Source organism: Drosophila suzukii, chromosome 3 (genome assembly GCF_043229965.1).
Source record: "Drosophila suzukii chromosome 3, CBGP_Dsuzu_IsoJpt1.0, whole genome shotgun sequence".
NCBI lineage: Eukaryota > Metazoa > Arthropoda > Insecta > Diptera > Drosophilidae > Drosophila > Drosophila suzukii.
The window spans coordinates 78,320,705-78,342,766 of NC_092082.1; the positions used below are offsets into that span (position 1 = coordinate 78,320,705).

At 41.1% G+C, this 22,062-nt stretch overlaps 1 protein-coding gene across 4 annotated transcripts in view; it reads right to left on the minus strand.

Moving 5' to 3' along the window:
* LOC108019994 (uncharacterized) overlaps positions 1–22,062 on the minus strand; it is a 103,482-nt gene that overhangs the window by 63,969 nt on the left and 17,451 nt on the right. For 3 of the 4 annotated variants that reach the window (XM_065866293.2, XM_065866291.2, XM_070996522.1), the window contains exon 2: positions 9,402–9,941. Coding sequence is in view for 2 of the 4 variants with exons in the window: in XM_065866291.2 (XP_065722363.2) it covers positions 9,402–9,442 (41 nt within the window). In the remaining 2 variants the exon portion in view is untranslated. Of the gene's footprint in view, positions 1–5,846; positions 5,911–9,401; positions 9,942–22,062 lie in introns of those variants that run through there. The other variant, XM_065866292.2, reaches the window with a different exon arrangement.

A 22,062-nucleotide genomic window follows, 5' to 3' on the forward strand; every position in this document is an offset into this window, starting at 1 on the left:
ATTATTATTTCACGCTTATCATTTTATTTCAATTCATTTCGGCCCACCGCCCCCAGAAAGCCCAACCCATTACCCCCCTCTACAACTCAGAGTGCGCTTTCGTGTTTGCGGAAAGCAGGAATACAATAAATATATAGTTGCTTCCCGGGGATCGGACTTCCACGTCCACATCCTACAGCCATCCCAGTTCCATCGAGGGATATTTATATGGAGATGCTCGAGATGCATTCATATTCCATGGGGTCCAGTTGCGGGTCTTTCGTGCGCCCCATTACCCTTCGCTCATTCGATTATGCCGACATCGATGCTTCATATATGATATGTACTATATGTGTACGCTTTTATGCTCGTATAGGTCGTGTGCCCTTTGCCACGCCCCCTCCCATTCGCCATTTTACGCCCACCGGAGTCTGTTGAGTCGAGTGTCCATGGTATTTGTTTGTTTTTGCCATCAGCCATCTGCCCCCGTTCTCATCAAATTGGTTTTTTCTTTCCCGGTCTGTGTGCTTTTTGCGAAAACTTTTTAGTTTCCTTGTTTGATAGACAAACAGACGGCAATCGACCGACCTCGAATTCCCCAATGGAATATGCTCGTGTGCATAAATTGTGGCGGAATACATGGCTCCCTGCTTTCATTTTCATAATGAGCCGCCGGAGACGTAGCCATTTTTCTTGGAGAGTGGAGTCCTCAAAGTAATTGGCCGCGCAACTTGTAAATGACAAACATGTCCAGGCCAAAGTGATGGAGTTTTCCTTTAGTTTTTCCCGCCAGCGAGTGTCTGTCTGTCAGTATCGAAATTCCATAAAAGAGAAACTTTGGCTCATTAATATTTTTCGTTTTCAGAAGATTAGCTGCACGCGGCAAATGGAAAAAAGAAAAATCTTTTTCAGTATATATATATATGTATGTCCCCGCCCTCGGCGTGTTGATTTGTTGAATTTACTCGTGTTTCGTTTTATTTATGAAGGCTCGTTGTTATCGTAACAAGGGTCACGATGGAACAAATCTCCGGAGAATTAGCTCGGGAGAAAGTGGAGAACTTTTAAGGGGAGGTGTCATCTGAAATGCCAGGGAAGAACCCGAACATGGAGAAACAACAGTTTCAATCAGGTCATGTACCTAATGGGTATAAACTTCAAAATTACACTGAACAGCCACTTAGACTATCAAAAGTTTTACTGTGCGACAAGGTAAATTAAATTAGTGCCTATAAATATGTCGTTGAGCTTCCTAAAATTTACTTTTTTTAATTATTAAAAATATTTAACAGCTTAAAATATTTTCTTCATATTTCCTCTTATCAAAAGATGATAGGAAAGTTATCTAAATATTTGAAAATCCTTTAATTATCCTGTAGCTTATAAAATAATTAAATTAAAAAAAACTCTGATATATTTTTCTTAACTTTTTTTGTGAAAAATCTGAGACATCATAATATCCTGCCGCCTGCTGCGGAAATGGAACGTCGGAGGCGATCTCCGGCTGAGAACCCAGCGGTCGAAGTCGCGACATTGGGAAGGGGTTTTACGACCCCGGGGTTCAAAGGTACCTCCTGGGACCTGCGAGTGCTACGCTCTGAATGCAATTACCGAAAAAAAAACAGAGACACATTTTTTGGTCAAAATATGAAGCGTCCCTAACATTCCGGGAAAAGTGAAAGTGCTGCAGCCCCTGTTTATGGCAGCCATATAAATTGCAATTTTCAGCGTTCTCTATTTTTTGCTGTTCCAGCTACAAACACCGAACGGGTTGGGCATATGGGTCTGTGATCCGTATCTGTATCTATGGATATGTGTACTCGATGCCACATGCCGACAGGCAGCACAAATATTTGCCCTCGTAAAGCAATCTGCCTCAGCTGCCTCTGTACTCTCTAAACGGAGACTGGGCTGTCTGTTATGACAATTGATTCCGCGCCGTCTTGCGATGCGCTGCATTATAATAGTTCCCCAGTTGACCATCTCGGGAGTGGATGGGAGTGTCCAGGGTCGTTAAAGTTATGGAAAGCAAATGCGAATCCCGGACACTTGATGGCGGCGCATGGCGGCCATTCGAATGGATCAACGAACCCAAAAATAACAGATGCAGATGAGGCGATACGATCGAACAATTATCAATTGTGATTACTTCATTCGAGTCGAAATGGAGCCTCCGTTTCGTTTTGGGACAACCTCTCCCAGAGTCGTCAAACTGGTTAACTGATGCAACTTGGCCTGCCGCTGGGCATAAATTGCAATTTACGGTAAGCGGCTCGGCTTTGGCTAAATAATTCCCTATCGACGGAATGGAGGGAAGGAACGGGTTTCGGCAGTAAGTTTAAATATTTTATTCGCGTTATTACCGGAATAACGAGTAACTTTCTTGCACGCAGCAGTGACATATCCACCTGAGCATTAGTTTCTTTATTAATTTAAAATGCCGACGGTTTGAATACTCGTTAAACTAATTTCCTTAAGTGAAGTGAGTTCTACAGTAGCCGAAGTGCATCTATGTTATATGGATATCCATTTTTATTTGCAACTTATGTTTTAGTTCTAATTGTTCAAGTTTCTATCCATGGATTATGGCATATTAAGAGAGGGGATCGAAGAACTTTACTTAAAATGTGATCTTATCATTATCACATAAGATTTACAGAGAGAGAAAGATTGAACAATTTCTTTATTTTCCTAAAATATTTTTGTATCCCAAAAATTTTTGATATAATTTCGGAACCATCATAGAATTTTTATTGATATCATAACAATTATTATTTTTATATTTTGTGAAGTAGTTTTGGTTTGAGAAGTCTTTTTATTTTCATTTCGTTTTTTGAAAAACACATTTGGGTAAAAGGACATATTCCCCGACTTTCCTCGTGGTAATTTAGCATATTGCCAAACAGCCTTTTTTGAGTGGATTGCAAATTCAGCCTTTATCAGGCATCGCGTGTGGCCTGGGCCCAAAACCAGTTACATTTGCCCCACTCGACCGGCAGCACGTCCACATTCCAACCACCCATTTGCCCACTGTAAATGGCCCACTGTGCGCATGTGCGGGTTTTCGCGCTGCCACGACCCCTGGGAAATCGCTCGCTTCTCCACCGCCAAGGAAAATTCTGGCACATGACGCCACACCGAAAGTTCTCCCTAGAATCCACACCATATGGCAATGGGAAGTGCGATGCACATGTGGCCTTTGAATATACATACGTATCTGTATCTGCCTGCGAGTATCTGTATCTGAGCGTGTGTATCTTTGGCTGCTCGCAAGGAGTTGAATGCAACGCGGTGGCCATATCATATCATGGCGACCCAGTCGTCGACTTCATCATCTCCGTGTTATGGCAAAGACAACATATCTTAAGCAAAACTCGGTGGATTGGGGAGGTCGAAGTGCAGCTTGTGGATTCCCCGGTTGCTGGATCACTTGCTTTTATACTCCAGATAAGCAGCAGCTCAGAGAAATTCCAACTTTCATCAGGCGTCGTCCTTTCGTCTGTCACCCAGCCAATCAGCCCGTCATAATTTTCCCTCCGCTAAGCTTTTGCCCGCTCCTTAGCTAGATTAAACTAATGCAAATACTTTCAAAACTTAATAAAGTCGATGGTTCCAATGCGAGAGCAAAATATTTTGTTTGCTGCGAGAGAGAAATATATATTTTTCTTATCGCCTCAATTATTGGGTGCGTTCAGCGGGGTATTCAGATTATTGATTAGTGATTTATTATTTGTCATTGCTTATACTCATTGTTTTCTGTTGAATGAAAAGATGATATTGTTGTGCAGTGTTGAACACAATAAAAAGAGAAAAAATGTTGACTCTATTGTAAAACAATCTGTTGCAATAAATAATTATTTTATGACTATCCGATATTTTAATGGCAAATCAAGTGTTAACATTTTCTGTTGGGGGCGCCTATTGTTTTTCATGTTTCTACTTACAATTGTTGTTATTTTTCATCTTGATACGTTTCAATTTGTTAAAATATTGAAGTCGTATAATTTAATTTGGTAATCTCATCTGTTTTTATTATTTGACAGCTTTATTTGCCTTTATTTTATTGTTTTAAAAGAAGCTGATAAGGTTGTAGAAGTGCGTTTGCTTTCAAATATATAAAAGTATTGAATCAACAAAATAATAATTTTTAAGATAGATTCAGATATTAGTTTTTTAAAGTTTAAATTATTTTATACTGCTGGAGTAACGACAATCCGATTGTAAAGTTAGTTAAATAGAACGAAGAGGTTCTCCACCGTAAACTAAACCGATTTACGTTGGGTAGATCAGCATTAGTTGGTGCATTAAATTGATGGCCGATAAATGGAATCGGTGAGCCTGGTAGCTCGGTAAATGGCCGAGAACACGTAACGGAAATCTGAAGTTTGCCTTTGCCCCCTCGGTTCCCCCCGTTTATCGGCGCGTGCTTTGCTTACAGCACATTTGAAAAGTCCCCAGTTAAAGTGGGGCCTTGGAGACCAATTTATATATATCTGCGGAGAAGGTTGGCTACCAACTAAATACGAAACACGAACTATGTGGGCGTTCCAGCCGGTTGAGTTGGCCAAAAGCGAGGAATGGGGACTGGAACCCATCCCAAGGAATTCGCAGTTCCTTTCTCCACTTCCGAGGAACGTGATTTTCAATGTCGTTTCCCTTTTGTTGGCGTCGAACGGAAAATTATGATGCGAAACGAAAATGCGAAGGAGACGAGTACGAATACGAGTTGAGAATGAGTGAGAAGGTGTATCCGGGGGATACAGAAGGGGGCTGTCAATAAATGAAACAAAAATTGGCAGAAGGAAAATAAGAAAAACAAAAAAGAAAACACAATGGTCGACCAATGATGATGATATCTGCACAGGGAAAAATGTTTTTAAAAATCCAATAAAATTAGAAAGTTTTCATTTGTAGATTATAATGAAGAGAAACCCGTTAAAAATATTTCTAGAGAACTTTTTATGGAAAAGTGCCTGGAATTTTATTGTTACATTTTTATATGTATGCCACAAAGTTCAATTTAATATTTCTACAGCTGATGATAACTAAAATCTTATTTTTTTAAAGTGTACCCCCTTTTGATGCGAAGGAATGGCAATGGAAATGAAAAAACTGAACAAAATCAAAGAATATAAAATAGAGGGGCAAACAACAAAGAGCTGCAGGCAGAATGCCAGAACCAGAAACGAAAACTAAAGTTGAAACGCTTTTAGACATTTCCGAGATACACACGCGGACACAGGCACTGATACACACATATATTTCAAGTTTCCTAGCCTCGATTTTCCGTTTTTTCCCCAACGTTTAAATATTTCATTTTGTCAAAAAAAGAATGGAGCAAGGAATGCACCGAAAAAATAGAAAACACAGTGGAAAATGGGGAAACGAGAGCAGCTGCCAAAGCTTTTACCTAAATTAAATAATTTTTCCTCCGCTCCTGTCATTTTAGTCGGAATGAAAAATTGCTGGGGCAGCACGAATAGTTTAGTTTATTTTAGCCAGAGCTCAAAAATGACAGCATGATTGCAGTGGCAATCCATCAAGGAACTACAGAAGCATTCTTGCTTAATTTATGGCTTAATAAACCCAGTATCTCTCGCCGCGGGATATACCAAACCATACCAATGTTAATCAGATATTCCCGGCGCAGAAGCTTCAAGACAGCTCGATTGAAATATGGCCGCAGCGGAAATGCTAAATGGGACTGGGCCCAGAGCTGTGGGTATGCTATGGATATGGGTATGGGTCTGGAATGGAAATGCATTCCCATTCCCGATTACCAATCTACCAATTACCATTCCCGGCATCGCATGTGCACCGGATAATGTCAATCAGCGAACATTCTTCATTTTTGTTTACTCACTCACCTTGGGGCGTTCGCCATGCTGTGGCCTGTTGTTTGCTTTCAAATTTCCTGCCTGCTGGCCATTTTATTTGTTCAAGGAGCGGGCTCTCGAGACTTCAAGACTTCGGGGAGCTAAAAGCCGACACCGCGCACTTCGACTGGAGATTGACTTTCAAATAAACACTACCTCAGCTCGATGAAACTGGGCTGCTGGCTTTTGGCCCGGCCAGCGGCCAATCAATTGGCCAGGCTGTATTTGATTCGGCCTCGATCAATCAGGGGCCATAAATCATAATTGCCAGGCAATTTGTCTTGGCCATGGAAATTGACTTGGCCCCATCGATTGCCGCTAGGCGCAAATGCATTGGCCATAGAGAGCTCTTAATTGCGATAAGAAATTTATTCTGGTCTGTGGGAATTCGAAGTTAATTGCTTGCGAACGGAACAGCCACAAACCGTTATGTGTAATTTATTAAAAAATATTCTATGTAATGAACTCACTTTTAATACTTTAAAAAAATTCCCACAATATGAATACCAAAATTACTATTTATGAAAATTATTTTTAAGAAGCAACAAGAACCCAAATATTTCTTAGTTAATCCATTGGTGGTATTAGGCATCAGTATAAAAATATTTATATCAATGAAGTATTCTTATATTTATTAATAATGTATTATTATTTAAGGCATATTTAGTTCTAACTCCTTTTATAACTATTTTCTAAATACAAGTACAATAACAAATATGAAGGGAATTGATTAACCATTTTTAGCATGCCATTCCTTAAGTACTTTATTAAATCCACATGCTTATAATTCTGAATCCCTTTCTCTCTCCCCCCATTCTGGCCATAAATCCTCGTCGATGTCTCCATTTTCGTGTACATCCATTGGACGGCCATTACAACCACAATTGACACAGTGATTTACGGCAATGAAAATTATTCACCTGCACAACCAGCCAACACACACACATATGCGAATCATAGGACGATACACCTGGGCAGAGGAAAAGTGGAAAAGCGGAGGAGGGGAGACCGCAGGCGACGCTTTGTCATAAAAAAAAAAACGAAATTGTCGTCACTTTTATGACTCCCTACCGTGGGCCCGGTTAAGATTCAGATTCCAGCTTATCAGGCAGTGGGAAGTCGTATTTTAGGCAGCTCCTTAAAAAGTCACTTGAACGGAAAACACAATATATACCTCCCAGTTCGTAAATAACGAAATACAGAAGCCGTTGAAGAACGGTAAAGCTTCTTGGGGCTTTTGTGGACTTTTTTAATGAGCTGTCAGAATTATCATAAAGCAATTAAACGCATTTCACACTCATAACCGTAGGCAAGTATTCAATCCACACGCACTGCTGCCACGCCCCCAGCCGATACAACGCCCCTGCGGGCGAGCTGTGTCTTTGCCACTGACACTAATTGGTTGCTTTATGGCCCAGTTAAATCGTAAAACTCAAATTTTATGCTTTGTCACTGAAACGATTATGACGTCCGCTGCTCGTCCTCTGTATCGTCCTCCCAAGAATTCGCCGTCAATCCGGGAATCCCGTCAAGTGGCTTCATCTCCGGCGTCCGTTCCCGTAATGCCCCTGATTTATGTCCCCGCCCGAGTTATTTGCGCCAATTTACAGATTGATTTCGGTCTTAAGTTTTTACTGTCCCCTGTTTATTCATCGCCATTTGCACCTACTTAATTTCTCTCGCCTTCTGCATTTATGCTTTATTGCTGTTATATCAGGATTTTTGGATAACGAATCCCCATATGTTACTCGGGGTTATAACGAAACCAGTTATCGTAATCACTGATTATCCCGGGGTAATAACACCAATAAAAATTAAACAGCCTCTTAAAAGTTATGATAAATAAATCTTAAAACATTTGTATTAATAATTAAGCAGTTTTGATAATTTAGGAGTGATTTTAATATATAATAAATGATAATAATTGATTTTAATCTAATTCTTATATTAATGTGACAATTTATTACTTAATCATTTTTTGTTGCCAATGGATATGTATCAAAAATGTCTGTTTTCTGTATCCCAATTGATTTCCAAAATGAAATTAACAAAAAAATAATATCTCCATTCCGTGAAGGTCACGCATAATTTGACCTCTCCACTCGCTGTTCGCTCTATTCAAATGTGCGAAGTAAACAAAATAAAAACAAAAAGGCGAAAAATAAATGTTTGTGTTTGACTTGAATGTGTAGGCGCATTGTTTCAATAACAAACAATGCGATATATTTAAACGGTTCCACATGCGAGTGTGGCTATGGGTGTATTTTCCGATCCGATTGATTTGTTTATGTGGGTGAAGGCGCGAAACTGTGACGAATGGAGCGGCAATCGGGAATGGAAATGATAATTAACCGCACCTTATCACGAAATGCTGCCCTCGATTGAATGCTTCTTACACTCGCCCTTGTCCCTGTAATTTTTTACAATAATTTCAATTATAATAAATGATCTTTGATTATATTGATCTCGGAGGAATTCCAATTACAGCCAAGACACGAACCTCCAATTGGGTAGGAGAAGACTTTGTGAAACGAGAAGACTTTGTCCAACATTGTTGTTGTGCGATTGCCTCAATTATTCTTATCAGCAAAATGCAGAGCTCTGCCTTTGTTTGGTATTTGCCACCCACAATGCATTCAACTTTGTTGCCAAGCGAGCGAAAAACTTATTATATTCCGCCTCCCGTGCAACCCCCCTCAAAAAATGAATGCAAGCCCAAAAAAAGGCGAGAAAAATAAACAGGACGAGTGGGAAAAGCTTGCAAAGCAGCGGAAATCGTAAAAAAAGGAAATTGCATTTCCCCAAAGCAGAAGCAGCGAAACTTGCGCAGGACTTTTGAGATTCTATTAAATTCTAACAAGATTTCAAGCTGTGTGGTGCGGGAAACGGAAGAGCGCGGGAAGTGCAGCGTCCAATAAGCAAATGGCAGCTGTCACTGTGGGCGAAGAGAGAGAGTGCGGAGAAAGGGAAGAGAAGGGCAAACAAAAACATTGGAGTCCAAAAAGCAACGCGCCAAAAAGAAAAACAAGAAGAGCGGAGATGTGAGCGCCAAAGAGCGCCAATTGAACAGGTGCAGCAGTAAAAGAAGAGAAGCTAAGAGCACTGACTAAGAGCGCCAGCTCACCAATACATATGCAATTTAAGAGATCTCAAGTAAGAGAGTCGCACCCATACCAAGAAAAAATCCAGTTGGAAGAGAGCGGGTGTGTGAGTGTATTGGTAAGCAAGAGAGCGGCTGAGTTTTGAATGTTTTGGAATTCAGCTGAGGTTTTAGAAAATTATGAAGAACAAAATTAAAACTGAATATTACATAACTTACTAAATATATTTTTTTAATTTTTTTTTTAATTTGAAAATAAATATAAATTTATAAATAAAAAACTCCAACTGGTTTTTGAATATTACTTTCCAACTAGTTTCTAAATTTAGTGGCGACCTTCACCTTATGGTTCGTGTATTGTCTAAGCCTCGGCATTTCTGCGCATCCTTGCTCAATATAATATACAACCCTCTCGCTCTAAGCCACCCCTAAGAACCGTTACTTACCCTGGGCAACTTCCTTCGATTCTCGGCCTTTGTTTCAGCATTTTCCTTTATTTTTGGGTTACGACGCAGGCGCGAAATTCTCCTGCCCCCTCTCGCTCGCAATCCTGCCTTCCGAGCCTCTGGTTTTTCGGGTGCCTCGAAATTCGGTCGCTCACGTCGCAAGAACTTCACAACTGCCGACGTCGCAGGTGAGTGGCGAGCAGAGCAGCATGGCCGCCCTGGAATATGAATGCCGAATGGCCGTTGGCACGAGCGAGAGAGGGAGAGCGGGCGGCGAGCACGCTCTCTTTCACATCCATGATGGCTGCCGCTGCCGCTGTCGCTAGGCAACCATTGAAATGCGGAGGCAGCGCTGTCGGCGTCACCGTCGCAGCCCAATTCTCCCGCATTCCAACGGCATTCCGCTCTTTAATCCTCTTCTTTTTTTTCGTTGGCTTGGCCATCATGGCTCTCCACTAAATCCACTTCTTCTTCGCAGCGAATTCGTATGGCCGACATTTTCGATTCAGCCGACGGCATTTTGTTTGGGGATTTTGGAACCTGAAAGAAATATTACCAATGCATTTATTTAATTAAAATAAAAAAAGAAACAGGCTAAAAAAGTAATTAATTCCTTTACATAATTTTGAAAGTATTTGTTGAACAACTTTTAAGAAATCTTTATTTCCTAAACATAAATCATAAAGAAACATTTTATTACAGGCTATACCGCTAATAAAAACTTCGACAAATAATTTCGGTTCCACATCCTTACTTTTAACAGTTCAGACCGAACATAAATAGTTTTCGATATTTTAACCCGTTAACAAGACTTATTTAGAAAATTCTATGCGAAGAGCATGGAAGTAAATTAGTATTTCAAATTGATCTAGTTATTTCTTTTCAATTGAAAATATAGAAAAACAACTGATTAAAATAAAATCCATGATACAATCTAATACAAATGAAATCTATGAACCCAAAATTTTTTGTAATGCTATGAAAATATCTTTAAAATACAATAGGTATTTAAATAAAATGGAAGCTTATTCAAGATATTAGCTTCCTTTTAAAAGATTATTTCAAAATCATTTTCTCTCTGGCTATTAGATGATCAAAGACCCATCAAAGATCAGTAATCAGTAGCGCCCCCAGCGCATTCTACAATTTAAATTTTAAACTTGTACAAAATGCAATTTGAAATGAATCAGCGTTTAGTTTTAATGAGGAGAGCAAAATACATTAGCGAAACTATTTCTTTGAGCAGGCAATAAACCGAAATGAGGACCCTTGCCAGAATTAAAAGTGTCCAATTTGATTTCCATCGCGGACGAACAAAGGCAGCGATGCCTCGTTGACATTTGCCAATAAAAATAAATAAAATACCATTTGTTCAGGAATCCAACATCAATGCCCCACGTCTTTGGCCCAAGTTTCCTAGACTTTTGGCCACGCTCACCGGCGGCGACTAAAAATAAATGCCGTCTTTTAGTCGGGGCGTTCAGGGAACACTTTTGGGGGCGTGGGACGGCCCCCATGGGGAGGGAGTGGGTGTGTGTGTGCGTTGCGCATTTTAATACAATTTAATGCCCCATCGTGCGCCACCTCGACCTCCTCACGGGCATAAGTATATCCCCTAGTCCACCCATCAGCAATCGAACGCGATAGCATCAAAGTTGGACCTGGAGCTGGAATTGGGATCGAGATTGCCGGGATTCCTGGGCCTGCCCAAAAACCGAATTTCCGGGACACTAGCAAAGCCGTATTTTTATTGGAAATCGTTTATCCCGGCAACAAAGTCTCAGCCTAGCCCGAGAAACGTGTCTTTGTTTGGTAAAATATCAACGGAAAAGTAGGGTACAGTGGTGGGAAACACATCACCCAGGAAATCAGAATATTAAGAAAAACATATGATACCAGAAAATAAAAATAAATTATATTTCAAATAAACCAGTTCATTTAATTGTAATTTCGCATTTAAACTAAGTGTTATGCCCACTTTACTATTTATTAAGGAGATAAATAGAATAAATTATTAAGCCCATAAATATTTAAGTGGATGCTAGTGCTTCTGCTTGGTTGATTAAAATTTTTTTTATAAAAAATCCAGCACAAATGCACACATTTTACCAGCAAACCAAACTTTAATGTATGAATAATGAATAAAGAAATACTGTGAGTATTAGCTTTTAAATCGAAGCACTTCTGTTTTATTAATAGCCGCTGCACAAGTATTTAAATTAATTTATAAGGAAACTAGCTAATGGCCTTAAGTGCAGAAGCATCGTCTCTGCTCAAAATCAGGTCTCTTAGGAGCAGCTTCGAAATGTTTTTAAGCTAATTAAGTTTCCCCCACAACCAACCCACTGTGTCGAGTGTTCAACACTCCCCACCCCAACTCGCTTTTGTTTTCGGCCTTGCCATTTAAGTCACAAACGGCGGAATTAGTTTTCCGTTTCGTTGGCATTTCAGATGCCGGGCATTATTCCGGGCCCATCCTCCCTCGCATTGATATGCGGCCCCATCTATCGGAACCCCCATCCACGCTTCTCCATTCCCCATTCCCATCTCCTCATCATTATGCGCTTCAGAGCTTTTCGGGATTTTCTACTTCATTGCTATTATCGGAGCCCAGTGAATAGATGGTGTGGATGTGGATGGTATGGGGTTATGCCGGGTCTCATCTGGAATCGCACTAATTTGGCTCGGGACTAGCCCCGCCCACCTTCCATCGCCCTCCCCCCACCGCCCACCGCCCACCGAGGCGTGTGTAGTTGTCGTTGCCCCGATTTTATGATGATGAGTTCAGAGTTCGGGCATGTTCTGCATTAATCGCATCACTTTATGTGGAGCGAGAGCTCTGCGGGCTCTTGGCAACCTGATTTCCAGCTGGGCCTCGAACTCTTTCGATCTACGGCGGATTCCCAGGGATTTCATAATGTCCTCACATAACAGCGATAGGCCGTAAAAAAAGAGGTCAAGCCAACACGACCCTGAAACAGATTTCAGATGAAAACGAGAGCAGTTCGATCAAATTTATTGCTGCCGACTGACCTTCGGTTTTCGGTTTTTGGTATTCTGGATTCGGAATCCGGGATTCAGGATTCAAATTTCATATTTCACGGCCTTAACTGGAGCGACAGGATTTCTCGGGCCAATAAAAGCATTAATGACCATAACAAACGCCTTTGTGCCGCAGTTGCAGCGGTTGGCCCTCGAGGTCGTTTATCCCGCTGCGTATTTGGTGCGCGCAACTCGTTCGGGATATTATAACAGCCCGAAACTATCCGGACTTCTGTGCTCCTACACATTATCGATGCCCGTTCTTAAGACCTTTTAAGGCCACTTTTTATCTTGTTGTTCACTGAGAAAAAATCTCTACAGCCGTTATTCGTTTTGGAAATACCTCAAGGACTTTATAAATGTAATGGTATTTTAAAATTTGTTAGTTGACTCCCAGTGTAGAATTAAGAATAGCCAGATTATGGTATTGATCAATGAAGAAATACATTTTTTAACTATGGAAATGTTATGTTATTAGGGGACACCGAACTCCTGCTCTAATCACTATTATATTTTTTGAAGAAGTATTTTATCTTGAACTTTTTTTTGCCCGATACTTGATACTCGTATATTTTCTTATATTTATTCTCGGTGTGTCGGACTCTTCTCCTTTATCGTATGGTATGGTATATGTTTTTGAATTCTTTCGCCGGGCCTCATAACGGGCCTTGAGTTATGCGATGCTGGGACCCGAGATAAACCCGTTCTCCCTCCCTCGCTCCCGACTCGAACTCATTTAATCCATGAAATGGGAATGCTTTAAGTCGCTGCTCGCTGGTTAGAAATTCTATTTTATGCTTGGGTTCCCATCGCCAACGCCATCGCCATCTCCATCTTCATCGGCATGGCCGTTGCCATCGTCTGCCAGCGATTCAGCCAGCCAAATGGCGATGGCATCTTGCCATGCAATTCGAGCCGGGGGCGTGGATGGTTGTGGATGAGGATGTGCCTGCCGGTGGGTGTGGCATGGAGGCCCTTGAATCCTGCTTGCTCGCCTGAATCGCGCTGGGTTTCTAAGTTTTTTCGCCAACAATTTTATGCATGCACTACACTCAACGAAGGTAAATTAATATGGTAAAATTCCCTTGCAAAAATATTTTAGAACATAACTTAAAGAGCTTACCAATAAAAAGTTAATTTATTTTACTTCTGTGTTGAGAATAATCATTCTTCTTGCACAGATGCCTAAAGTAAGCATAACATACATAGTTGATCTGTTAGAGTTTAGGCACCGCCGTTTTATAAAATCGACAATTCATATTAAAATCTTTAATGGGCTTATTATACAAAGGAATACAGGGATGTCTGTAAGCTCTATTTTCTCCAGTGTATTTGTAATTTAAGCCAGCGAGCCAAATGTGAAAAACTGGAAAAGGGCAAAAAATGTAAAAGGAGAAAACAAGAAAAGAAAGGAGAAAAAATAAAAGCTGCTGCTCGACGACGTCGACATAAAACTTGCAAAATAAGTTTCGCATGTTTCAGCAAACTCAGGTAGGGAAAAAAGGTTGGAAAAAAGGGCGGAAAAGCAGGGGGAGGGGCTGGGGCTGGCGTGGATTTGCCAAAAGGGCAGATGAGGGGGCGGCAAAGGGCATTCGGTGCCTTGAATATGCAGCAAATATTCTTCAAACGGCTCTGACGTCGGCTCCATTTTATATGCGCAGTGCTCAGGGGGCGGTGTGGGGTCCACCCACCTTAACAGCTCACTCCCTGCCATTCAGCCATAGCCCCACCCCCGAACCATCCAGGTAAATGAAAAGATGGTCGCCGGTAAGCCGAAGGGGGCGAAACACGAAATGTACTCCAATTTAATCAAGAATTCTATTCTGTAAATTACTTGCACAAAAACACGATGGAAGGTCGAGCCGGGCCAAAAAAGGGTGGGGAGCAGACTCAGCGCCCTCCTTTCACAGCTCGAATTTCCATTTCATGTTACAAAAACGTAAGAAGCCCTGGAATTACCTGTAGTTGGAGCCGTAAAGCTTCTATATGGAAAAGAATATAAAGGTTTTTTTCTAAAAAGAATTTAGTGCATTCGGCACTCAAATGGAACTTAGTCATCTTGTCTACGATGTCTCGAAACTAATATTAAATCCTTTTAAAATCTCTTTAAACTTTTGTTAGTCATAAACAAGCAACCTTGATTTCTTTGATATACAAAACCTTTGTGATTTCTCCCCGCATATTTATTCTGAATGCACAAAAATGTAAATTTAAAGAAACTTTTCTCTCAGCCAAACTGAACGCAATAAATACTAAACTAATGTTCATAATCAGGCTGATAATTGAAGATGACATTTGGGGTTGCCATTAAATAAACATGAACATAAGCGTCAAAGATCGAACAAAGGGATAGCAGGTGGAAACGACTGTTTTTAAAACCGCTTTTTCTATTCACACTTCTAAAGCATTTTAAAATCAATTCCCCAAGTTGGTTTTCGTTTGCCCTCGAAAAGCACTTTCCCCCCTAAGAGCATTCCGCCTGTAAAAACTGTAAAAATATGCCTGCTCCCCGATTCTCGAGATGCATAAATTGATATTCGAATACTTATGCATTCGGTCCTCCGCCCCTTAACGACTCCAACACAAGGCGGGCCCATACAAATAACCCAGACACAAGATGAAGTCACTGGGGAAAACGAGTCCGGAAAAAGATGGATGGCAATGGGAATGGAAAAAAGGAGGGAGATGAATGGCTGGCGTTGTTATTGAAATAAATTATTATAAATAAATACGCCAGGCGAATTTATGAAGTCGTAGTTGTCGGCTATGACGTTATGGTGTTTTTCTTTCTGTCCGTTCTGCTTGTCCGTTGTGGGGAATCCACTGCCATTATTTTTGTTTATGTCCGCCGGTGGAGAGGCCGGCCCGAAAAACAACGTGGAGCGCCGTTAAAACAAACAGCTTATTGCCCCAAAAGGGAGTCGATGTTGATGGACAACGTACTGTCCGTATTGTCCGTTCTGTCCGTCCAACATATATATAAGTCTGGGGCGCCAATGACTGACATTCATAACTGAAGAAGTTGCGTGGCGTGGGGACTGACTTTTGAATTTGTTTATCTTTCGTTTGTCAACATCATGTCGATTTCAGTTCCAGCATGTTTATTTGTTTGCCTTCGATGCCTGTAAACATTGCGCTGCCAATTGAATTCGTTTCAATTTATTTACTGCCCGAGAAATGAAAGGAAACTTTGTTTGCGCCAGGGGCGTGGGTCTGGACTTTTATGGCAGGGCTAAAAAAAAACGAAGGAAAAATGGGTGGAAGCAGGAGGTGACAGTTCAATTAGAAAGCGGAATAGGCTGAATGCCAAAACACATTCAATCGGAACGAGGAGGGCCAGCTGTCATGGCCAGGAGTCTTTGGATTCCAAAGGAGATGTCTTCGAGATGACGGAGGGAAATTAATTGCTGGGGACTGGAGACAGAGCTGGGCAATCATTCGGTGGTGCCCCCGTTTTTATGGCACAGAGATTCAAATAGTTTTGAACTTTTCGCATCTCCCAGGATTCTTGATGCTGAGCCAAAAACTAGAAACTCCCATAAGAAAGTTTACGATGCGAGCAGAGCGCATATGTAAATACACAGTGGCGAATCGGGACAGTTGAAGTTGCTCCGGGCCTCAATTAAAGGCCTCTTAATTGCACGGTCCACTGGGGGAACTCCGGGGATGAGAGTTTCCAGCAAATTTCCTTGGAATTTAATCAGCAATCGCAATGGAGCGAGAACGAGACATCTTGACAAGTGTTTTCTTTGTGGGGGTACGGTTGGGGTTTCTAATCGCCCAACTTTGTTTTGGACCTCAAGAGGTTTGTGATTTTAATGGTCTGCTCTTTTTTTGCAGTGCAACATTGCAAAGGGCTCGCTTTCGTTGGCAACATTTCGCCACGCTTCCTTGGCAGCCGGAATTGCTTTGCCCAATAACGCGCAGCGAAATTCGCTTGGCTCCAACAGCGCTGTCAGCGATCTGTGGCTTTTACGAGGACCTCCTTCCGCCCCGATTTCTCCCTTTTAGCCCCGTTTTCCTGCGCACAGTCCTTGTTCGCGTTTTAAGCGTCGAGGCAACAAAACTGGAAATGCAACCAGCGCGAAATTGCAGCAGCAGCAGCGGCAGCAGCAAGGAGCCAACTCGGGAGTGGCTGCAACACCACATCGGCTTGGAATCGAGGATGAGGATGAGTTGCAGGAAACCGACCAGAGGCGCCAGTTGGCTAAGCACATATAAAAAAGTTTAGCTGGTTTAAGGTGGGGCTCCAATGAAATCATTTACAGCTGCAGCGAAAGGAGCTGCCGAACCCAGCGATGAGTCCAAGCCACACTGGACAACAAGGCATCGGAAACAAATCCATCAAGGGAAGGTAATTTAGAAACCATTTCAGGATGGACATTTTTCGACTTTTTAATGATACGCCTTCTATATTTAACATCATTAAATATACCGTATTCGATTAAAATACGAAAGAATGACAGAAATGTGTAGATTTTATATCTCTGAAATTGTTGCTTAAAAGTATGCTTTACAATTGCTTCAAAGCTCTGTGAGGAACAGCATTTTCTCGACCAACGTATGTCGTATATTCATAAACCTAGAAACAAGAAATAAGAATGATAAAGTATTTTGGTTTCTGAGCTTAAAATGTTTTCTTCGCTTTCTTTCAGCTAGAATTTTGGGCACAACATATTTCAAACAAGGAATGCACTTGCATTACTTTATGCATTCCCCAACTTGTTACACAGTGCTTAGCCCACTGGCAAATCGATGGGAAAAATAAAACCAGATAGAGGGAAAAACTGTGGGTTGAAAGAGACTTAGATGTCGTTGACAAAACGGGGATATGTGTGTGTGTGTGTTTGTGCATTAAGCATGGGCGGTGGTGGGTGGGCGTGGCATTTGTCGTGACTCGGTGACTTATTACTTTTCATGCTGCTCTCGTTTCTTTTCCACTGGCGGTTGTTGGATGCTGTCAAATGAAGTCGTAAAAAGATTGGGCAAAAAAACTTTTTTTGTGGGCCACTCGCAGAAATACATGCATATAAAAATGGCAAAGTTGGGATTAGTTTCATCAAGGATAAGCCAAATGGCTGGACATGCCAGTGGGCAGCCGGGCAGCATATAAACGAGCCAAGGAATAAGGACTCGGGCAACCGTATACCGTGCCCCGTGTCCTTTCGACCGTTTTCCTATTTGCGCGGAAAACTTTTTATGCAGTTGGTGTCGGTTGATGCTGGTTGTATTCTGGCCAGCATTACGTAAATGATTCTCCCCTCAGGTTCCGATCTCCCCCAGAAAAACCTGAGGGTATGTGTGCCCGTGTTACCTTTATGGACGCACCATCTCGGCCCCGGTAAAATGTCATCTAAGCACGTTTGCAGGATCTGCATAATTTATGTTTGCATGTAGGTACGGCTGCTGGGGCGGATTACCCTAGAAAATTAGGTTTCCCATTTGATGGAGGACGCGGAGAGTGTCGCTCGTATAAAAACCCGACACGACCTGGCCGCCATCTTCATAACTCCGGGAGTGGTGCGACACGTGGAGAGGTGGTTGGATGAATGGATGGTTGGATGCTGCATGCCCAAATGAATTTATATATATATATATATATTTGTGTGCTCGTTTTATGACTAATATCTCGGAATATCTCTGGGCAAATGGCGGGGGTACCCATTGGCAGACTATCCCCACCTCTACATCGTGCAAACACGGTGGCATATTTTGCAGCGCTGTGAAAAATAAAACAGCAAAATAAAAACAACAGCAAAAACAGAGGGAAAACACCGAGAAAACAAGTATAAAAATTTGTTTTTCCAACATTTGTCAACGAGGGCGCGCTGGCGATGAGGATGACACGGGCTGACGCAAACCAAGGCTGTCACTGGGCGTCCATTTCCATCTCCACCTCCAATTCCATCCCGCTCATGGCACACGGTTCCCAGTTGCGCGTCTCTGATCCCCTGATCCCTGGGTCCTCTGCCGTTGTCGTTGTTTGCATGTGACGAACTCTCCGAGTGCTCGTTGCCACCTCCACCCATTCTGTTTTTCCCGCCTCAGGTGCCCATGGGTCGTATCAAAGCCGCACGGTGGGCTAAATAAATTATAGTTATAAGTTAAGCTCTAAATACTCTTTTTTGATGTTTTTTTATTTATAAAAATGGTTCCTTTCTAAATAATTGGAATTCAATTTCTTTACGATATACCTTATACCATTTTTATTCTAGGAGTATCCTTTTAAGTATTGGTCAAAAAATAAATTTTCCTAAAAGTGATGAGGATTGTTAGCATATTTAGCAAGCTGCTCAAAACAGTCGGTCTTTTAGCTGTACGCTGTGATTTGGCTGAACTACAATGGAAAAACCGAAACAAATTTCGAATTTTTGACAAAAATCCGAATTTTGTATTTTTGACAAAAATTTTTAACCTTTTTTCGCCAAAAAATTAAGTTTTTTGGCTGCCATAACAAAAATATAAGTCAGAATGAGGAATGTCATACCTCGTTGAGCTCGTTGCTTAATTTCCAATCGATTGGCATTTCAACCTGAAAATTTTTAATTTTTGCCATTTTTCGAAAAAAAATGATATAACCCCTACAAAAATTGAGGAAATTGGTCAAAAAATAAATTTTCCAAAATGATATGAGGATCGTTAGCATATTTAGCGAGCTGTTCAAAACAGTCGGTCTTTTAGCTGTACACCTTGATTTGGCTGAACTACGATGAAAAAACCGGAAAAAAATGTCGTATTTTTGACAAAAATCTAAGTTTTGTATTTTTGACAAAAAATTTAACCCTTTTTTCGCCATAAAAATTAAGTTTTTTGGCTACCCTAACAAAAATATAAGTCAGAATGAGGAATGTCATATCTCGTTGAGCTCGTTGTTTAATTTCCAATCGATTGGCATTTCAACCTGAAAATTTTTAATTTTTGCCATTTTTCGAAAAAAAATGATGTAACACCTACAAAAATGGGAAAATTGGTCAAAAAATAAATTTTTCTAAAAGTGATGAGGATTGTTTGCATATTTAGCAAGCTGCTCAAAACAGTCGGTCTTTTAGCTGTACGCCTTGATTTGGGTGAACTACGATGGAAAAACCGAAAAAAATTTAGAATCTCAACTGAGTGAAAAAATAATATTTCAAGCATAATGTTATTACTTTAAAATTAGAATTTTGGTTCAATAATTATCTTTTTGGAATAGATTAAAAGTCAAGTGTAACGGTTTTCAAATTTTTGTGAAAACTTTTCTGAACTCTAAATGGTTAATAATATTTTGTTTTTGATGTTAGTTTCAGTTAGGTATACAATAAAGTTAGAATAAAAAGCTTAATGTTTGTTTTTTATATATTTATAGGTTTTTAAAACAGCAATAGCTAAAATCTGTCGGTTTTGTCCCACTGTATTTCCCCATAGCAGTGTTTTGGGACTGAAGCGTACCGCCGCACAAGTTGCAGCTTTGTAGACACCACGTATACGGGTTTCTGCCTCGCTCCGGTTGGTCTGCCACTTGGCACTTGGCAGTGGGAAATAAGAACTGGGAACTTGGGCATTGGGACTCGGACTCGTACTCGTGCTCGGACGGAGCTCTTTGCTTATGCATGTCGCATGAGCAATAACAATATTTCCTCACTGTCGCAGTCGCTGCTTATTCTTTTCGATTTGCTTATTCGCATTTGGGTTTTTAGCTTCTTTTTTTTGGTTCAGTATGCTTGTTTTTTACGTATACCATTTGCTTATTTGCAGGGATCATGATATGCAGGGACTTTCTGGAGAGTGGGAGTGGGAATGGGAACACATGTATTTGGACTTACAGCGGAGGCGAAAAATGAGAAGAACGAAATTTAAAATTTATGTACATATATTCCCATTCCTTATTCGCATCGAGACATGTGTGGGCCGGCAGTATCTGTATCTGCGACTGAATATATACATATATCTTGAATCTCTGGGCCCGTGCATTCCGTGCATATAGCCCCCTCCCCATTCTCCCGAAATGATATCCCACTCCCCTTCTAGACGATGGCATATCATAACTTTCTGCCCCATTCTGTTCTGTTTGCCATAAATGAAATCCACGCGAACGCGACACGTTTTCCTGATGTTCAATGTTCGTAAATTGAAAACAACAAAAGCAAAATATTGAAATTTTCGCTGTGCCCTGAATATTGAGTTTGGTTTTCCGAAAATATTACATTCGATGCGGAGCGACCATCAAAGTTCGTTGTAAACTTGCCAACTGCGGTGGCCAACGGAAATGGAAAGACGAGATGACGCTAGTCATTGGCTACAAACTTGCTGATGTGTTGAAGGGATTTATGTCCCGCCTTATATCAAATTTAATCGGGATTGGCGTAAAGCTTTAATTCCAGAGAATGTCGAAAAACATTTCTACACCCGTGTAGCAAATCATTTTTTAAGAAAGGGAACTTGCTCAAAAATGATTCAATTCAATAATAAAATGGTTTTGGATTTAAGGGGGTCTATTTTAGGTATGCCTATACTTACAATTAAAAAATTAAATGGTTAATTAAGAAATATTATAATTTCCTTACTCAGCTTTTGTCTAAACTTACTATGTATTTAACTACAATTCAGTTTAGTAAGACTGTATCTGTAAAGCAAAAAAAGATTTTTTTAAATATAGTAAAGAATCCACATAGTACCAACTTGGTGTTCAGACTTCTTGATGACAAATTTTTGTATATCCAAGAACCACTAGATTTGTTCTTCTTTTTCCTAATGGGCGTTCTCGTTAAGATATTACACCACTTGATCCAAGCAATGCTGGCACTCTGATTCCAAGTCAATAATCCCCGGCTCTTGGGCGTTACATCAGCTGCCCGCATTTCGGAACCCCATCACGCAGTGCCCCACCCCCTTAGTCTAGGGAATAAAGGCCCCCACTTCGCCATTATCGCAACCCTTTGATATGTGAGAAGCGATTGGCGCAGACCGCTTATAGAAGCGAATGTCCCGCTAATTGAGCGCTTAGCCGATTGCATTCGATTCCCATTAAGAGGCCGCTGTCGCAGCGCCGAGAGCCGCGCTCGAATTAAAATTGAATCATTATTGAAATTCGTTTGTCCTCGTTCCGTTCGATCGGACCGGCTTAGCCCATTAAAATGGATAGCGATGGCCGTTAAGCGGACGCCGCACAGCGGAGGGTTAAAGGAGGAACGGCCAATGGCGGCTGAGTGTGTATTTGCATTTGGCAAATTGTAAAAATTTAATTCGCATATCATGCGCGATAATCAGCGACGTGCATTATAAACCCATAAAATCGCAAAGCGCTGCCATAAATGTGCCGAGGATGGGGAAAGGAAGGCCTCGCCAATTGTCGCATTCAACGGGCAGCGTCGATAAATATCCGTTTATATGGTAATTGTCACTGTGAGCTCGCTTCTAACTTTCTGCTCTGTTCTGTTCTGTTCGTAGGTCTGCAATTTGCATTTCTGCACAGCTGCGAATGGCGAACTGAATATTATGCACCCAGGATGGCAATGGCATATTTATTTTATTGCCGCGGTATCGGTATTCTATAGCCCATATACCATGCCAACAGCCCCGCCCTTCTTTAAATTTTCGCATTAAATCTAGGACCAAAATGGCAGCTTGGAGGCATAAAATC